Here is an 18,595-nt window from a genome sequence, read left to right as displayed (position 1 = left end):
AGTTAGGGTTGACTGACTGTTCATGGGGACTTTACTTACAAGTCTGGAAGTTGAAGTACTTCTGCTCAGATGGTTCCCCTTATGTTGTATCTGCATGTTAAAAGTAATGAGGTGGAACAGCCAATGGCGACCCTAGCACTAAGCATGAAGTTCAAGTGCACGTAATTCAGCAGCTTTGCCAATGCATCTGTCACCTCGCATTTGTGTTACCGTTGCTTCCAGACCTGTGTGGATCTCTACTCAAAATATCTGAGTCACTGAGGAAAATATTGACTGGGACAAAGTCCAAGTTCAGAGACCTCAGTTTCCTTCCGAGTCAGTGGCTCAGAAAGTGATGTACTCGGTGTCATGGAGCGACAGTGTTCTGTAGTCCTGGTAGCTTTTGTTGGAGATTCAGGTCCCTTCAGCAAGGAGAATAAATGGATCACAGCAGCATTGTCTTTCACACCACTGATTGCCTCTAGTACTGCCCTTGTCGTTGGAAGGAGGTGGCAGGGATGTAGTGACTTGCTAATAGAATCATTCCTCCTTATAAAAGGGAAAAAGGAATGAACTCAAGATGAGTATAGCCAGACCATACCCTTGCTCATGGCTCTGGACTGAGTCTCATCAATCTGTTAAGCTTCAGCAAGTGCAGTTGGCTCAGGACAGCAACTACTAATAGCTAAGATGAGTGTGATTGTTTGGGTGATTAAGATCAGTGAGGTAGATCAGATATCCAGAAATTTGTCTACTTCTTAGCAATCGCTGCTGTCCCGAGAAAAAGAGAAAGGTGAAAATCATTATGGGTTAGACTTCACATGCCTGTGAAGGTGTCTGCTATTCGTTAGAAGTTATGCATCTCTGTCATGTCATTCCTCATCTTATACAGATTCATCTTAAATATTGCCAGGTGTTTGAGTGTTGCTAATCCCAGGCACAATTTACATATTGAGACCCAGGGATTATGATCTGCATACTCCATCCCTCAAAGGGGGCGAAAAAGGCATCCATCGTTTGCTGTTTGAATGTCTCTGTGCCTTTGAGGTGACTCTATAGAAAGGCTATGGGTCTTCACCAGTACAGAAAAAGAAAGGTGGGGAGCTAAGATCAGAAGAGACAAATAGGGCATGTACGAAGCATTTTGTGAGCTTCTGAATTCTTTTGAAGCTCAACCTTTCTTTTCGCTAGGGAGAGTGGACGCTAGCCCAGTGCCCACTTCAAGACATCAGGCAATGTTTTGCATAGAGTGATCAGAGCCTGACCTGTTGACAATATGCACAAGTGTATGTAGAGAGTGCTTAATGTGCATGTAGAAGTGCTTTAACTTACATACACCGAAGCTACTAGATATGTGTATATAAAACCAAAAATAAGTATCAAAGCAACAAAAAACTAGTAACAGTTGGAGCATAATAATCACAGCCTGATTTATTTCCTAAGTTTACAGATCTGAATATCAGGTTGCCTTAAAGGGGCCACACCACTGAACTGTGAGAACCAAGACAAACATTTCCTGCATTCTACCAGGCACAGGGAGAAGAATTGGGCTACTAGACACTTGTGCCCCTAGCAACAGCTTATTTTAAAAGCCACAGAACACCAGTTACTTGGGACCGAGATACTGAAGAATACAATTTGAAAATAAACAACCATATATGATATAGCCCCATTAAAAAAAAAAAAAGAAATAAAAGCCTAGACTGACACAGCCCTGGCATGTGACAAACAAGCTTTCTAGCGTTGTACGTCTGGCCCCCGTAGCTGACGTATTGGCCCACCATGACCTTGGCCTGTGCATGTTCCTCTTTCTCACATCTTCCCTCATCCCAAACTCATGCGATGTAACCCAGCATTTCCGTCCCCCTGTCTCACAAAAGTGCCTTGCATTTAATGTTTGCTAATTCATTCACATCCCCTGTTTCTAGCATCTTTTGTGTCCTTTGCCATCTGAAAATCAGGGACAGTCAGTCAGGAATGCCCCTCAGTGGGGAAAGAAAACAATATTATTCTGATGTCTATGACTAGGAAATTGAAAACAGAGAAGTTATACGGAGTAGATACTCACATGCTGGGCAAATAAACAAACGGGGACCTGAACAGAAAGTTCCCCAAAGCCTTATGTGTATGAGTTTTCTCACTCCCTCATGAGTAGCACGTTGGATAAAGAAGGCCCATGCTTCCATTCAAATGCCATCTGGGACCTTTCCCACTTCAAGCTCTCAAGTGCCACTGTCACCACCCAACATTCAATACCCTCAGAGCTTCCTGACTCGTAGTCTCAAAGACTTCAAACTCTTACACTCATTGTATCCCTCCACTCCTTGCTTTGTTCTCGCTCTTTTTAATCACTTTTAATTAAATGCATGCTGAGTTGTAAAATGCATGAGCGTTCAATGGCTTTGGTATATGTGTGATCTCTCTAACACGCTCAGTAGAGGAAAACAACCTACTCTTTAGGTAACCCTAGATTATTTGATAAGAACTGATAGTGCCCCCAAATATTACAAAGTCTATTTAAGATTCTTAGCATAGGAGGAGTTGACTATGTATATATCTGCAAAGTTTAGAATGCCTTCACCTTTGAATAAGACATTTAACATGCGTAAGGTGGTTGGGGGGAGCTGAACATCAGCTAACTTCTAAATTAAATTTGGGGAATAATCATATTATTGAAAGGGGCCTTGAAAAATATTCTGAATTACAAAGGAGCTGCATGTGCACGGAATGCAGTATGAGTTCTCTGAAGCAACATGTGACATTTTACTGCCTTCTTGTTGTGTTTTGTATCTTGTTCTCTCCAGGCTTCGTGGACTCGACCAGAGAAACAAGAGGTATAGCTTGCCTGACCACTAGCCGGTCTCTAGCTCTGAAAGCATTCCAGTTTAACTCACCATCACAGTTAATAACCAGACTTGCTAACCTAACGAGCACTTTAGTTAGATTAAAGATTAGGCCCATAGCAATAGACACCATCTAGCAATAGTGTCACTTTTTAGGATGAGCAAGCAAGCTGTGTTGGGAGTGGAGGAGTAAATCTTTATTATTTTCTAAAACGGGAACTTACTCTCTTGCTGGTGCTGGTAAAAAAAAAAAATTCATACCCAGGTAATTATATTGATAGAAATAAATTGCCCAATTCCCAAGCCAGGCATTTTGAAATGAAAAAAAAAAATTTTTTTTTAAACTCTCATCTGGTGGCTGTGGCTTTGGACCATAAAGTCACAGAGTGAGTGATCTAAAACCCACTCAGCCTTTTCCTTTCCAGCTCAACTCATCTTGTTGCTCACTTACTTGGTAATGACTGGCCTTGGTAAATTATCACATTGCATTTCCTGTCAAAAGCAACCCCCAAGACATCTTTCACCGGTTTCTCCAGATCTGTTCGAAGTATCTGTTATTTTTATGGAGCGTTAAATTTGTAAGATTGGAGTTCTTTGGCACAAATGGGTTTATGTTTTGTAAAGTCAGTAGCAGTTAGCCTTTGAAATTTCCTTGCCTACCTACTGCAGTAGGTAGGTGACATGGGACTCCGGTTGAAAACTGAAGCTAAGGGTCAACCTTTCTATTTCATTGCTGCACTTGAAGACCCTTCATGTAATCATGCCCACCAGTTTTTACCTGGTTTGTGTAACTAGAGGCGACCGATTATAGCATAAAAACCAGTTGCCCTTGGAACTGGGAAGTTATAGCTCAGTCAGTAAAGTACTTGGCATTGATGATAGAAGCCAAGCATAGTGCTGGCTTCTCAGCCCTGGGGATAATAGACAGGTGGATCTGTGAGCTCACTGGCCAGCTAGGCTAGCTCAATCACTGTGCCCTAATCCCAGTGAGAGACTCTTGAAACACAAAGTGGATGGCTCCTGAAAAGTCACACTTGGGTTTGGCATCTAACTTCCACATAGACACACACACACACACACACACACACACACACACACACACACACACCAGCTGCCTTTATATGAGGTTCAAAAATCTAATCTGAACACTTTCTATTAAAGTCCCTTTTGTGTCTCTCTCCAAATTAAGTTTTAACACCCAAAACAATAATCACAGAAGAAGATTCAGTGCTCCAATAGACTCTATATTGTAATTCAGTGAGTGTATCGTCTCAGTCTTTTGGGGGTGGTAACCATTCAGATCACATAACTCCTGTCTGTGTTCAGGTCATCGCCATACATATCAAATGCTGCTTAATATTTGAAAGTTGTTATATGTCCCCTGGAAGGTAACATTTCTGCACTTGAGTGGTCTCCCATTGTCAGACCCTGTTCATCATAAGTTCATCTCTGTAATGTGCCTTCCTTGATGACATGGAGACCGTAGTCAAGCACATGTCCCCACTGAAATGCTTTCTTCCTGTGGCCTTGGAATCACTTAGTGCTGTCATAGGCTGAGTGTCTTGTTGCCCCCAAGCCATGGCCGCATCGGCAGAAAGGATAGAAGGGTGAGCAGTGGGGCCAACTTCCACAGCTAGAGATCTCACACTGCATTGCCTTGTGTGTCTCTTCATCTTTCCGATCTAGAGCTGGCTAGAGGATGTACTGAGATCCATCAGGGAGCATTAAGGAGATGTTAAATGGATTATCGTTATAAGTCAAAATAATAGGTTTACTCCCAAGAAAGTAGACACACACACGCCTCCCCAGCCCGCCCCCGCCACTCCATTTTCCAGAAGTGCCTTTTACCTGGAATGTTTCACTTTGGACATAATTGACTTTCAAGTGAATGCCTATTTGATTCATTCAGAGGTGAAGACCATAGGCCAGATGAGTATGAAGGTAGGATTGTGTTATGGCCAGCTTCATTCTGTATGCTCTGAGAAGCCTAACACTTTCACCTGGGAAAAGGGAGAAAGAACTGTTTTGATGAGAATAACTAGAGTCTCATATTTTTTGAGAGAGAGAGAGAGAGAGAGAGAGAGGGAACCCTCTGAGGGATCCTGAGTAATCAGTCAGCAGGACTAGTAGTTGGAGTGGCGTATGGGTGTATCCCCATGCCAGAAGAAATTACTTCAGGATGAGATAACCCAGCCACACTGGAGCCTAGCAGTGCATCCTCCAAGGGATAACTGGACATCTAGTAAAAGAGTCCCATCATCAAACTTGCAGCGAGACACTATAACATAAGAAATCCCTACAGAGGATTGCACACTGGTCTGATGACATCATTAAATGACAGAAATCTCCACACAGGGAAATGTAGGCAAGGAGACAGATTGTAAAAACCAGCCCCCTTGCTCCCCTGCCCCCCAAAAATCTTGCAGCCTCTCTGTGAGCTTCTCTTCGGACATTTCTGAGCAAAGACTATTCCCATCTTGTTTTGTGCTGATGCTCTTACTTGTGTGACTCCCATTGCCCTCTTTCCACATGGAAATATCTCCCGAGTTCCTGAGAGTTACATGTATGACGGTCCCAGGAAAAGGCCGATCTGGGTCACCGTTCATCCCGAGGTTGACAATACCATGTGTGGGCCTTGAGTCTCTTCTTCCTCCAATCCCGTTGTGCTTTAGGCAGAGAGGAGTGGCAAGTAAATCAGGCCAGCTTTTCAGAGATCCCTACAAGACTGACTTCACACTCTCAGAAGTCAGGCTGATGGGTGAAGATTGTGTTTGAGATATAAAAATAGCCACTCAGATGGACCACTATCAGCCTACAAGAAAAGGAGTCCTGGGATCTAGCATCTCCAATAAACTGTATGTCTCTGGACTCTCTAGGACAGTTTCCTGTCACCTCTCATTAATGTGTATCACGTCCCGGGATGCAGCTTCTTGATCAACAAGCCACCCTTATTTACAGGGCATCCATCTCTAAAAGAAAGAGCTGCACACATCTCTGTAGGCAGAGATGCCTTCCCTTGCTCTTTCCTTCCCTTGGTGGAAGCGTGTTTAACTCCCAGATACAACTCAGATACCTGAAGTGGACCTGATCCAAGTGGTGCAGACAACTAAGAGTGAACGGACTTTGTGCCATAGATCTGCAAAAACTGCTATACAAAGCCAGAGAGACTTTTTTTTTTACTTCCTGGACTGGCTGGCAAAGGACATTGTGGTTCTGGCCCCTGGGCTTCTAATCCAGCACATTGATAAAAACTGAGGTTGATTACTCTTTAATTCTCTGAAGACCAAACCCAAAAGAAGGCATGGCAGATGCAGTACCCCTCTGGTTCACCTCTGCTGAGCATCTTGCCGGGGACCTAATGGGACGGTCCAGCTTACATAGAATAGGACCCTTCTTCAGTTTACCAATTTTCTGAGGAATCTGGCTCAGGGGCACATGCCTAACCCCTTCAAGGGCTAGCAACCCTTTTGCTTAGAATGTCTAGGAGGGAATCTTTGCAAATATTCTAATATCCGTTGCCTAAGAATTGTGTGCTGTTCATTCATTTCTTAAATGTCCTTGTAATCCTAGAGACCCTGTAAAGTAATAGCAGTGTCAACGACTAGGGGTGGGTGCAGACTTTGGTACAAAGGATCCTGGGTGAGCCTGAGACTCTTTTCTTTTTGCACCATCCTTCAAGAGGTCTTTTCAGGTCAACAGGGCCTGAGCTTCGGCTTGTTTCCCCATTAAAAGTGCAAATTGTCTTGCTAGCAAGCACGCAGGGAAGAGAGACACCAATGGGGAAAGTCATCACTGGCATTTCCTAGTACACATTCACACACCATGGTACTGTGAGGGGTGGGTGAAAGGCAAGGTCTTGCTGGAACCTGTGCCAGCCAGGGCTTTTGCTTTCATTTTAATACATCCCAAGCTGGCCTTGGGGGACCTTACTATGGCCCCAACCAACCAAGTCCAATCTGCTGTTTGAACTGCTTTAAAGTCCCCGCTCTGCTTCCACACTCTCCCCCACTATGAGGTAGGTGAAGCGAATCTAGAGGTTGACACACACACACACAGAACTAGAGCCCGATCACAGACAACAAGCAATGGCCTTGTCTCCTAGACCCACACTGCTCTAGTATCCGCAGCCCTCTGCCCCACCTCAGTCTCTGATGCTGTCCCTTCCCTCCTGGCAGACTCTGGATGGGCACATGGTGGTACGCAGCCATGCCCGTGTGTCCTCCCTGACCCTGAAGAGCATCCAGTACACAGATGCTGGAGAATATATCTGCACGGCCAGCAACACCATCGGCCAGGACTCCCAGTCCATGTACCTGGAAGTTCAATGTAAGGAGTAACCAGGGAAGGGGCGGGTAGAGGGAGGAGCCCTGGAGGGTAGGGATGCAGGAGATGTAGCTGGTTCTACCTAGCTCATTCCCTGATGCTGTTGGCCCTCAACTGTTACAGAGTAATGGCCCCAAGTATCCACCCACAAACACCACCCCAAACTTCCCACCAGCCCCACCAACCCTCCATGCAGTGAATCTTCTCAAGCAGAACATGTACACATGAATTCCAAAGCGTTCCCAGAACTCTACTGCTCTAGGGAACCATCTCTGCTCTGGGACCTACTTGCCTTTCTACTGCCATAAAGCCAACTGTGGGTGTTCCAAGAAAGTGGCAGCTCTTCTGATGGCTTTTGTCATTCATTGCAGATGCTCCCAAGCTCCAGGGCCCTGTGGCTGTGTACACGTGGGAGGGGAACCAGGTAAACATCACCTGTGAGGTCTTTGCCTACCCAAGTGCCACGATCTCCTGGTTCCGAGATGGTCAGTTGCTGCCGAGCTCCAACTACAGCAATATTAAGATCTACAGCACGCCATCTGCTAGCTATCTGGAGGTGAGTTAGGATGTGGACAAGGGCAGGGTGGAACAGGCTGTGTGATCACGGGAAGAGCTCCATTATTTCTCCTGCGTCCCTGGCACCTCCAGAACCAGGGAGTATTGGATGGAGAAGAAACTGAGCCTTTCTTCTAGGTCCTCATCCTCAACTTTACTGGTCCTGACCGTGCGGCTAGGCTGGGACTGGGAAGTGGAATGTGCCTCTGCCATGAGCCACTGGGTTCTTTCCACTGGGACTGATAATGTGTACACCATCAGATCTACCATCCATGGGATATTTGTAACCATGGGGTCCTTCCTTCTATAGGTAACCCCTGATTCAGAAAATGACTTTGGAAACTACAACTGTACGGCAGTGAACCGCATTGGGCAGGAGTCCTTGGAATTCATCCTTGTCCAAGCAGGTGAGTGAGTGCCCTTCATGGTAACTTCCACAGCACCCTTGACCTTGCTGGCCCATCTTATACACTTCAGGGATACCAGTAAAGGAGAAGAAGATGGAGCCAGGCTCTAAAACCCCAGATGCTGGAAGCCACTTAAAGTGTGAGACTCCAACTATGGGATAAGTCGAGGAGCATTTGAAGTAAGCTAGGAAAGTGAAATCCCCAAAATCAGAGATTCATACTCTTAGGTAGGATTCCCAAGAGTGAGCTGAAACGTAGGAGGCGTACTTCACACTGGGAGTTGTGGTCTTGGGCCACATATGTGATCTGGGTGTCTATATGTATTCTCACAGACACACCATCTTCTCCATCCATTGACCGGGTGGAACCATACTCCAGCACGGCACAGGTACAGTTTGATGAGCCAGAGGCCACAGGTGGAGTGCCCATCCTCAAGTACAAGGCGGAGTGGAAGTCGCTGGGTGAAGAAGCATGGCATTTCAAGTGGTATGATGCCAAAGAAGGTGAGTCTGGTACACACCCCGGAATCCATCAGACCCTTGCTGACTTGTGTAGGTAGGGAGTGTGCAGGATGTTACCATCTGCCATCCCATCCAGCTTCCTCCAGGGTTGAGAGCTCTTTGGCTGGAGTGAGGTCACAGCTGTGCTTCCGTAAAGTTGTTGACCTTCTGTCTGTTGCTGCTTCGGAACTTAGTTCTCTCAGATGATTCTTACACAGAAGACCTGGTTTAGGTGATGAACTCAATGGGAAAACAGTGCAGGGTATCCCCCTGTACTCTCTGCCTCCTCTATGATGACAACTGGGCATCCCTGCTTGGTCTGTATGCAACTACAGGCATGTACTGATGACAATAACCAGGCCAGCAAAATGACAGGTCTATGCCAAATCGATCCTATTCTATCTTCCAATTCAACCCAATGATATCTTTTAGGATTAAATGCCTCCCTCATTTCCTCTCTCCTTCCCTTCCTTTCCCCTTCCTCCCCCTCTCGCTCCAACCCTCCCTCCTCTCCTCTTTTCTCTCCTTCTCTGTCTCCCTCCTGCCCACGCCCAGTCTCAGAATCAAGTATCTTTCCTAGACCACTCTCCACCTTTATTTTCTAACCATGAATTCAGCTAGGCTGGCTGAGCAGTGAGCTTCAGTGGTCTGGGCTCCATCTGTCTCTAGGCCCCATGCTGGAGTTTCAGGTGTGTGCCTCCACACCTGACCTTTGTACTTGTGCAGGAGACCTTCACCCACTGAGACACCTCCCTGGTCTCTTCTTTAAAAAACAATATATCACTTCTACTTATATTTTAATTATGGCAAAAATCCACATGAATTTTGCATTTGATCATGTTTACGTATACAAGTCAGTAGCATTGAGCCCCGGCCATCACCTCTGACCACCTTCAGAACATCACCTCAGACAGAAACCCTAATTCCTCCTTTCTCCACCTCCTTCTGGTCCCTGGCAACCATCATTCCACTGTTCCTCCCTAGCTGACTAGCCTAGGTATCTCATGGGAGTGGAATCATATGCTATCGGTCATCTTGTGTCAGCTTATTTATCTAACAGAATGTTCTCAAGGCTCACCATATTTTAGCACATGTCAGCATTCCATCTGTAAGATGAAATACCCCATTGTTGATTCTCCCTGCTTTTCCTTGAGCCACTCATCTGTTATATGATACGTCATCAAGGTTGCTTGTGACTTTGGACTGGTGGGAATACTGCAGGTGTGAACATGAGTGGGCAGGGATCTGTTCATCTCCTGCTTTCAATTCTTCTACATGGTCGCCAAACAACAGCTGTGTTTAATTTTGTGAAGACCTGCCACAAAAGGCTATCTTCCACAGCCTTGTTTCCCCTGTACACTCTCTTTTAATCTGTCCTGTTTTCTCACCACAGCCAACATGGAAGGCATTGTTACCATCATGGGCTTGAAGCCTGAGACAAGGTACACAGTCCGACTGGCAGCACTCAACGGCAAAGGACTGGGCGAGATCAGTGCAGCCACGGAGTTCAAGACACAGCCAGTCCGTAAGTACAGCTGGCTGTTCTGTCCCTCTCCACACTCACACTCTTCCCTCTTTTCTTCAGGGATAGGCAGGGACCCTGAGTTGGCCCTGTCATAACTCAGAGGATAGCTTCTGTCTTTTGGGTCCCCGTGCTCACAGTGGCCCACTTAACCCTCTGGTTCTCAGGGATGGCTAGTCTACACGCCTTTGTTTCTCAAAATATGTGGAGGCTACTGTCCTAGTGGTGGCCCAGCTTATTAGAATAGCAGCCAGAGACCACCAATGATTAACTATGGCGAAGAGTCAGAGCCGGGGAGGGTGAAACAAGCCGGGTGTGTGGAAGGCGTTTGGGAGAGTTGCTTTTGGAGCCAGGCCATGGAGGCCCCGAAGCACCTGGTGACTTGAAGGAAGACAAAGAGACAGTGACTGCTCATGTCATTTGTGCGGGCACTTTTGATGCAGCAACGATATTAAGTCATAGAGTCTTCTTCGTGAGGAGGTACGGGTCCCCGCCATCTAAAACGGGACCTGAACTTTTCTGGTTCTTCCTTCCTAAGATAACTCCTCAGACCATTCTCAGCCTCAGCGAGCTACCTTCCCCAGGTTCCACTCAAAGCTACCTCTGGCTTCTCTCTCTCATTCCCCCCATCCCTAACCCATGCTTGCCCAGCTTAGCCTTCATCTCCCCCAGCAGCCAGGCTCTGGAAAAGCCTTGCCTCGGCTACCTTCCCCTGCCATCCACATTGCTGCCCCACAAGGCACCTGAGTCCCTCCAGCTGAAGAAGATGCTATAGAACTGGTCTCCTTGGTGACCATGAAGCTCCAAGCTCTCCCTGGACCTTGGTTCAATGTATACAAGAGAACCCTTTGCTTCGTTGTCTGAGAAGCCTGGGAGCCTACAAAAACACCCCCTTCACCTCTTTCCAGCTATAGGGTTGTTCTCACCTTCCTCCTGCAGGGAGTGTTTCTTTTCATTTTAAAGTAATTTGATAATTTGAGTTTCAGCTCCATGTGCTCTGTGGATTCGGTTCATTTCTTTTACATCTTATTTTTTTTCCCTTGGGTCTGTCTCTTGGCTTTTCTTTTCGTCTGTGTTCCATCCATGGGAAATGCAGATAGCCCTCCTCCACGTAAGTGCCTCTTCATGCCTCATTACCTGTTTCCATAGTGTTAACACCTAGTTCTAGTTCATAATTTAGTTCTGGCCCCTTCTTTTGTCCCCTAGAGGCTGAAGTAGATGGCGCTGTCTGAACCCTAACCACACTGACCTTAGTTTACCGTGCCTTTGTTAACGTATATAGGTCACTCCGAGAGGCTAACATTGCTGTTCTAGAGCATGCAACGTCCGTGTCTTTTGAAATTGTGTTTATTTATTAATTCCTGTGTGTAGTAATTACCTTGTGGAAAAGATAAGGTTTGCTGAACCACGCATGGTGGAAATCTGCAGATGGTCTCCGAGTAACACGCTAATAGCAACCCTCCCTTTTAGCCCTGGTGCCGGAGGAGTGATACCTGCCTCCTGAGGACACTGTTCCAAATTTGATGGAGGAAAAGGAGCCAAAAATAATCTTCCTGTTTGCTTTTAGGAAGTAAAAGAATGGAACACGCATGCTTCCTGGCTCATCTGTTAGGAGGGAGATGAGGAGGAGCAGAGGCGACTGGTGGGGGGAAGCCCTTGCAGTGGGGTACAGAAAGGCATAGCTACACTGTGTCCTGTGGGCAGCTGCCTGCAGTGGGCATGAGGAGGGAACTAAGGCCTCGATCTTGCGGGTTCTCTTCATTTGCACTGGATTACTCACAGTGGACATTCCTATATTGGCGAAAGACTGGCCACTTCACTCGTTAGCTACCCAGTATATGATGGAAGGAGGGAGAGTTCCTCATGTTATTTATGTAAACTAGAAATAGAGGGTGCTGAGAGCAGGGGAAACCAGAGAGGTGGCAGCTGCTACAGAGAATAGAACTGGCCTTGACACCTCAGCCTGCAGAGACACCCAACTCCCAATGTCACTTTGCCACGGTCTGGCTCTCTCTTCCTAAGCTGAGCACCTAGAGAACAGAGGGTGGAGATATTCCACAGACCTGGAAGGAAAGCTATCCAGGACGCTTACATCGTTCGTAGAAAGCCACCAGATCCTAAATGGCACTCAGGGAAACCTACGTTTGCAAAAGCACTCCGAAATATTGCAGCAACAGCAAAAGCTAAGCCGCTGAGGGTTATTACGCCATCAGCCAAGTTGGTGTCTGGATGCATCTGCTAGGAAGGTGTCAGAATCAGGACCTGTGGGAGGGAGGTGGCAGGTAGGGAGCAGTCAGGTTAGACTGGCAGCTGTGCCCCAGGGGAACTCTGAAGAGAAAGCTCTTCCTTCTGGGTCTTTCCAGCAATCCTCAGCTGCTCCCTCTAGGACCTTCTCTACAGGAAGTGATCAGTAAGTGAGGACCAGCTTGGCTAGTCAGATAGAGGGAGGCTCAGATAAGGCTCTCTGTAGACTGTCTTCTCCCCAGTGGCAGCAGCTGACTTGGAGGAACTGGACTCACAAGGTCACAGTAGTTTCCATTGATTACCAGCTTGGTTTATGAAGATAGGATTGTTAGGGGTTTGAGTTTGGGTTTTAATACAGCAGAAGGGGTGTTTCAAGTCATGTTAAAAGTTACATGTTTAATTAAATTTTTTTTACTTTTAGTTTTAGTTGTTAATGTCTAAAAGAAGGAATCCCCTGGACTTCCTCTTTTGTTGTGTGGTAGTGTGGACATGGATGATTAATAATAGAGACTCCGAGAGACCTCTGGACAGGGTTGTGACACAGCAACAGTTAACACCAAAGTCGGTTTTCTCGATCATATAATAAAGGTATGATTTAGAGAATTAATAAGCAACAGGGTTCACAGGCCTTGATAAACACAGGCTTAATCCCAGCTTCGGGGGAGGCTTAGGCAGGAGGGTCAGAAGTTCAAGGCCTGCCTGGGCTACAGACTCAGTTTCAGGTACTCTGTCTCAAGACGAAATGAAACAAGAAAGGATTGGTGATATATCTCAACAGTGGAATACTTGCCTGGCCTGTGCAAAGCCAGAGATTCAAACCTCCTGGTAGGCAAGGAAGGAAAGGAATAATGAAGGGAGGAAGGGAAAAAGGAAGGAAGGAAGGAAGAAAGGAAGGAAGAAACGGTTAAGAAGGAAGGATTATTTTTGGCAAGCAGCAGCGTAGTATAATCTTAGCCTGCGCAGAATATTAGCACAGTGGTTTGGTAAACATGGGAGCAGCACACTTAAGAAACCTCAGTGGGGTCTTTCCCTAAACCCTCATGAGCTTCCCTGGTGACTGATGCGGGTCCCGCCTATCCTGAGACAAAGCCCACTTCTTATACCATGAAGAGGCAAGTCTCCCCTGGGTCCTCGCTCCCACTTCTCGGAAGCAACAAAATTGCCTGAACTCAGAGAGAGAGAATCATCCATGGACTGACCTGTGTGTGCTTCTGCCAAGCCTGCCCTCATCCACTGGCATCACTCCCCTATCCTACAGGACTATAGGTGTATAGACACAGACTGACTTGTGGCTCTGGAGTTGAGAGCAAAGTGTAACCCCTAGCCTGAGGAGAGAGAAGGCCCAGGGCTGGAAGTGGTAGCTGCCAGACTACTGAGTTGGGAGGTGTCAGTTAAGGCCAGTGTTCAGCATTAACTAACTGTTTAAGTTTATTGGATGTTTCAGTAACAAAATCGCTTTCTTGGCTCCTTAAGAAACCTCTGCACAGTCGGGGGCGTAGGTTGATCACAGCCAGAGCAGAGCAGGCAAAACTAGCAAAAAGCCACCAGCATGTAAAGAACTAAGGCTTCCCAGCTAGCTGCCAGGCAGAGCATGGCTTAGCTGCCTGTGGGTCCTCTGTGCACAGGGCATGGAGGTGAAAGAGAGCTGTGAGATGGACCAAACTATGCTCTAACCGGGGGATGTTCTGTTGCATGTGTTTGCAAGTTCATTGCCTGTGTGGACCCAAGACCCACTGCTATTAAGTTCATGATCTGCTTGCTGTGGGATGGCCTGTTTTCCCGCTGGAGCCTAATGGTCTGTTTGCTGAATCTTTTTGCTCTGTCACTGAACCACACACTTGTAGAATTTCATGGCCTGGGTGGTATTTTTGATTTAGCACTGTGCCAAGAAACAAAATAGTGGGGTGGTTTGGTTTGGTTTGGTTTGGTTTGGTTTTTCGAGACAAGGTTTCTCTGGGTAGCCTTGGCTGTCCTGGACCCACATTGTAGACCAGGGATCCACCTGCCTCTGCCTCCTGAGTGCTGGGATTAAAGGCGTGTGCCACCATCACCCAGCACAAAATAGTGATTTAAAGTGTAGAGATTGCATTAAAAAAAAAAAAAAAAAAAAAAAAAAAAAAAAAAAAAAAAAAACAGGTGTCTTGAGGTTTTTATCTTGATGTGTTGTCCCCTCTGTGATACAGGCGAGGACACCTTAAATGCATTGCAGTAGGCATGATTAAAGTGCATATGATATCAGGCATAATATGAACATTTAGACAAACATCTTAAGACACACAGCCACACACACTCACACAAAGAAAGTGAAGTATGTGAGAGAGGCTTTTACCTTAATTAACTGAGCTACCTATTGATGAAAGTTGAGTAGCCAAACTGCTATGCCTTCAGGGATGTTGACTCTGATGACATCATCTAGAAGGTACTGAAAAACAAGCCCTGAGCATTGAGATAGCACAGCCAACACGCTGATGCTCCCCCATTTTCTCACAGACCTCTCGGAGGAGCCTGCATTGTGTAATTGCTAAAGGACAACTTCTGGATACTTGTCCACCAAACACCAAAGACCCATCCAGTGTCCCAGTGCGGCAGATGCACAGCCGCTAATCACCCTCCATTCTGAAGGGTACTTGGGCTTGTTTGTGAGGATCCTGTATCTTTTACATTTCCTTTCCCTAGGGGAGCAGAAATGACTCTGAACATGATCTGTCTCACTCTTCCCTAGCAGTGTAAACAATTGCATTCTCGGGGGGGGGGGGGTAGGATTTTTGGAAAACAGCCATGTTTTCAGAGGCTTCTGTATGAAAACTGACTGTACATAGTCATTGAAGAGAACCAATCCCATCTCGCTCAGTTATTCAAGTTAGAAAGAGAGATGCATAGGTTTTGCTCTGTGTACCCGGTAGGGCGGGAAAGGTACTTAGTCGGTAGGCAGATTACTTGCTGTACAAGAGTGAAGATCTGAGTCCAATCTTTAGCACTCACCTAAAGAAGCCAGGAAGAGTATGGCATGTGCCTGTAATCCGAGGGATAGGGACACAGAGACAACAGGGGTCTGGCCGCTTAACCAGCCAGCCTCCCTGGAGCAATGAGCAATAAATGCAGTGAGAAACCGCCCCCCTTGCCCCATCTTAAAAAGTAAGGTGGCTGAGGGCTGGAAAGATGGCTTACTGTTTATGAGCATGTACTAGTCTTGCAGGGAACCAGAGTTAAGTTATCAGTATCCAAGTCAGGCATCTCACAGCACCTATGACATTAGCTCTAGAGCATCCAATGTCCCCTTCTGGTCTTCTCGGGCACCTACACCCATATACACACACATATGTAGCTATACAAAGGCATAGTAATATACATGTAACTTAAAATAAAATATGGTCAAAAATAGGATGGAAAGCAATTGATGAAGATACATCTGGCCTCGACATGCATACATACAGGTGTTCATGATCAGCCATTAACACAAGACATGTTTACACACACAGGAGATGTGCCACATACATAGATAGATGCCTATAATGTAAACACATACCTAGAGTGTAACATGAAAGGCCAGTCTCTTTCCTTGCTAAGGTGCACTTTAAGCTGAGGCCCAGGTGCCTGTCCTCCTGGGTGATTCTGCCCAAGTGGCTGCTTGTGTTCCGTCAAGGTTTGAGGCCCCTTCTGCTGGTCCTGGCCAATTCCTTGCCTGCATGACAGACGTAACAGGCCCATGATGGTCTCATGATTTGTTACTTAAAAGAGATCCCTGCCTACTGTCCGCTAGTGTGCCAGCTACCTGTCCCATGCAGTTTTTCTCTTTCCAACTCTACTTCACATCTGCTCCTCACAACAGCACCCCAGGATTACTAACTCCCCCTTTTTTTTTTTTCAATTCAGCATCCGTATGCCTCCAATGATCTATTTTCTCCTTTTTTCACCTTCATTTTTCTTTCTCCAGTGGCTCCTGCTAACTCTTCCACCCTTGTTCCATTGTCTTCACAAGCTAGTGAGTATCACTTTCCTCATCCCCATCCCTGTGGGTGGCTCTCCACCAGGCAAGACTCATCTGCCCCAGGTTATCTGTGTCACCAGGAGGTAACTGAGCTCTGACTGTGGAAAGTCCCATCTGGTTTTTAAAGAAGAAAGAGGAAAGCAGAATAGGCACAGGGTGTCTCAGGGCAGACAAGAGAAGAGCTTTGCTCTGCATAGGAGGCCCTACAGACAGCTACCCTGAGGCTGCTTTGTGATTCCTCAGCAGGCCAGACCAAAGCTGATATTTGGAAAAGACAAAGGAATTTACTGAGGGGAAAAATGAAATCTGCCTTGCCTGCAGGGTCATGTAAAATGCTTTGAGGTGTTGTGTGTTTACCCTTTATTTTAGTTGGACTTAAGATCTGAAATTAGATAGTGAGGCCTGTAGCTTTCGATGTGATGACCTCTCATAAATATTCGTGGGGAAATCAACAGTGCCTGCTTGCAGATGTGCCTGGCATGGGCATCTGCCGAAATTCCTTAACGCTTGCCAAGGGATGCTTGCTGACCTCTGCTTTAAAATCAAATGATGAGCCGCCCCCCCCCCCCCACACACACACCCTACAGAAAATAATGAAAATTACAGCATTTATCAAGCTCTTCCCGACGCATCACTGACCAGCAGGACTATGACCTCGTCCCTTGTGGGTGAGCCTGCTTTTTTTTTTTTTTCCCCCAGCTCATTTCTCTTTACTACTCTGCACCTTTGTCCCTTGAATTCTGAAGAGTGGAGAAGGTTCAGGCCTTCCACTCCTTGGAAATTTGAACCTGGCTCTCTAGCAGGGATGGGAGGGTAAGGGTGGCAAAGTGAGATATTAGGTGACCAGTGCCTAGTGTGATGCCAGCACCAGCTCAAGGTGACACCAGCATCATGCCGTGCCTGGCTGCCTTAATTCTCCCTATTACTGCAGAAGCCCCTGTGGTTTGGACTGAGCCTCAAGCTCTCTTTCCCTCATTTTGAATAAGAATCATTCCTACCATCTCATTCTGAGCTACGCTCTGTGGCCAAAGGAGTCCAGGCTTTGGAACCTGGCTGTCATTGGTTCAATGGTTCATTGGTTCAATCTGATCCTCCTCCCTGTAACTTCAGGACCACACATGAGTCTCTTGGAATCTCGAGTCACTTATTTCTTATCTCTAAAAATAAAGATAGATTCCCCTTTATGTATGGATATTTGTAAAAAAAAAAAAAAATTAAATGAAAACATGCACAAAATATAGGGTCCAGCATTTAGTAAATGGATTTATTAGAAAGAATAATAAGGGATATGTTATCTCATGCTGCATGAGTCCTTTGCCAGCAAAATCTTTCATAAGTCCCTCCAAAATATTTATATTAATATTGATAAATCAGGGAGAGAGAAATGAGTGATGTTTCACTGTCTCTGACACACACACATATGTGTGTATACATATACACATATATGTGATATACATGCACACATTTACACACCTATATGCACAATTTGTACTCCTGGGTATGTTGAGTTGTATCTCTTTTCTGGCCTTCACCTTTTTGTGCTTCATGTTTCCATAGCAACCTGGCCTCTTCCTGTCCATCCAACCACAGACCTGTCTAGTGAGTACAGAGCTGGGCTGCCCTAGGCAGCACCTCTGATTGGATGCTTGTAGTAGCACAGAGTACAGTGGTGACTGCATGCAGGCTCCCAGCCTTGAGTGGTTTCCTAAGCATGCTGCCTGTTTGGCCAAGAAAGCAAATGAAGCCTTCTCCAAAAGAATAAGGGTGGTTATTCGAAGAGGAATCTGTGGTTGAGGAGAGCTTTCCAGATTGACATTTGCGTTAAAAACAGAAAGGAATTAGGAAAACATAGGGGCGGGGCAAAGAATGGCAGTTCCTTCCCAAGGTTTTACTGTCCCTGCCTCTGAAACGCATGCAATGGGCTGGAGAGATGGCTCAGAGGTTAAGAACACTGTCTGCTCTTCCAGAGGTTCTGAGTTCAATTCCCAACAACCACATGGTGGCTCACAACCATCTAAAATGTGATCTAAGACCCTCTTCTGGCATGCAGGCAGAGCACTGAAATTCATACAAATGTGAACACACACACACACATACCAATAGCAATAAAATGAGGAAAGGCTGAGAGCAAGAAGAAACCAGAGGAAATGGAAAGGGTTCTTCAGAGAAAGGTGGAAGGAGCCATGCCCCCTGACAACATGGCTGCCCTCGTCTCAAGGCAGACCACATACCAG

The 18,595-nt window shown here is 46.2% G+C and overlaps 1 protein-coding gene across 17 annotated transcripts in view; it reads left to right on the top strand.

Annotated features, from left to right (window-relative positions):
- Positions 1 to 18,595, top strand: part of Ncam1 (neural cell adhesion molecule 1) — a 297,853-nt gene that overhangs the window by 249,464 nt on the left and 29,794 nt on the right. For 5 of the 17 annotated variants that reach the window (XM_051156394.1, XM_051156393.1, XM_051156398.1 and 2 more), the window contains exons 9-13: positions 6,998 to 7,148; positions 7,517 to 7,701; positions 8,011 to 8,107; positions 8,440 to 8,610; positions 10,001 to 10,132. In XM_051156394.1, coding sequence (XP_051012351.1) covers positions 6,998 to 7,148; positions 7,517 to 7,701; positions 8,011 to 8,107; positions 8,440 to 8,610; positions 10,001 to 10,132 — 736 coding nt within the window. Of the gene's footprint in view, positions 1 to 2,783; positions 2,814 to 6,997; positions 7,149 to 7,516; positions 7,702 to 8,010; positions 8,108 to 8,439; positions 8,611 to 10,000; positions 10,133 to 11,225; positions 11,241 to 18,595 lie in introns of all 17 variants that reach the window. The other 12 variants (XM_051156388.1, XM_051156387.1, XM_051156395.1 and 9 more) reach the window with 3 other exon arrangements.

This window comes from Acomys russatus, chromosome 14 (assembly GCF_903995435.1).
Source record: "Acomys russatus chromosome 14, mAcoRus1.1, whole genome shotgun sequence".
In the NCBI taxonomy this organism is placed as follows: domain Eukaryota; kingdom Metazoa; phylum Chordata; class Mammalia; order Rodentia; family Muridae; genus Acomys; species Acomys russatus.
Note: the sequence above shows the minus strand (reverse complement) of the source record. Positions and strands in the feature narration are given on the sequence as shown.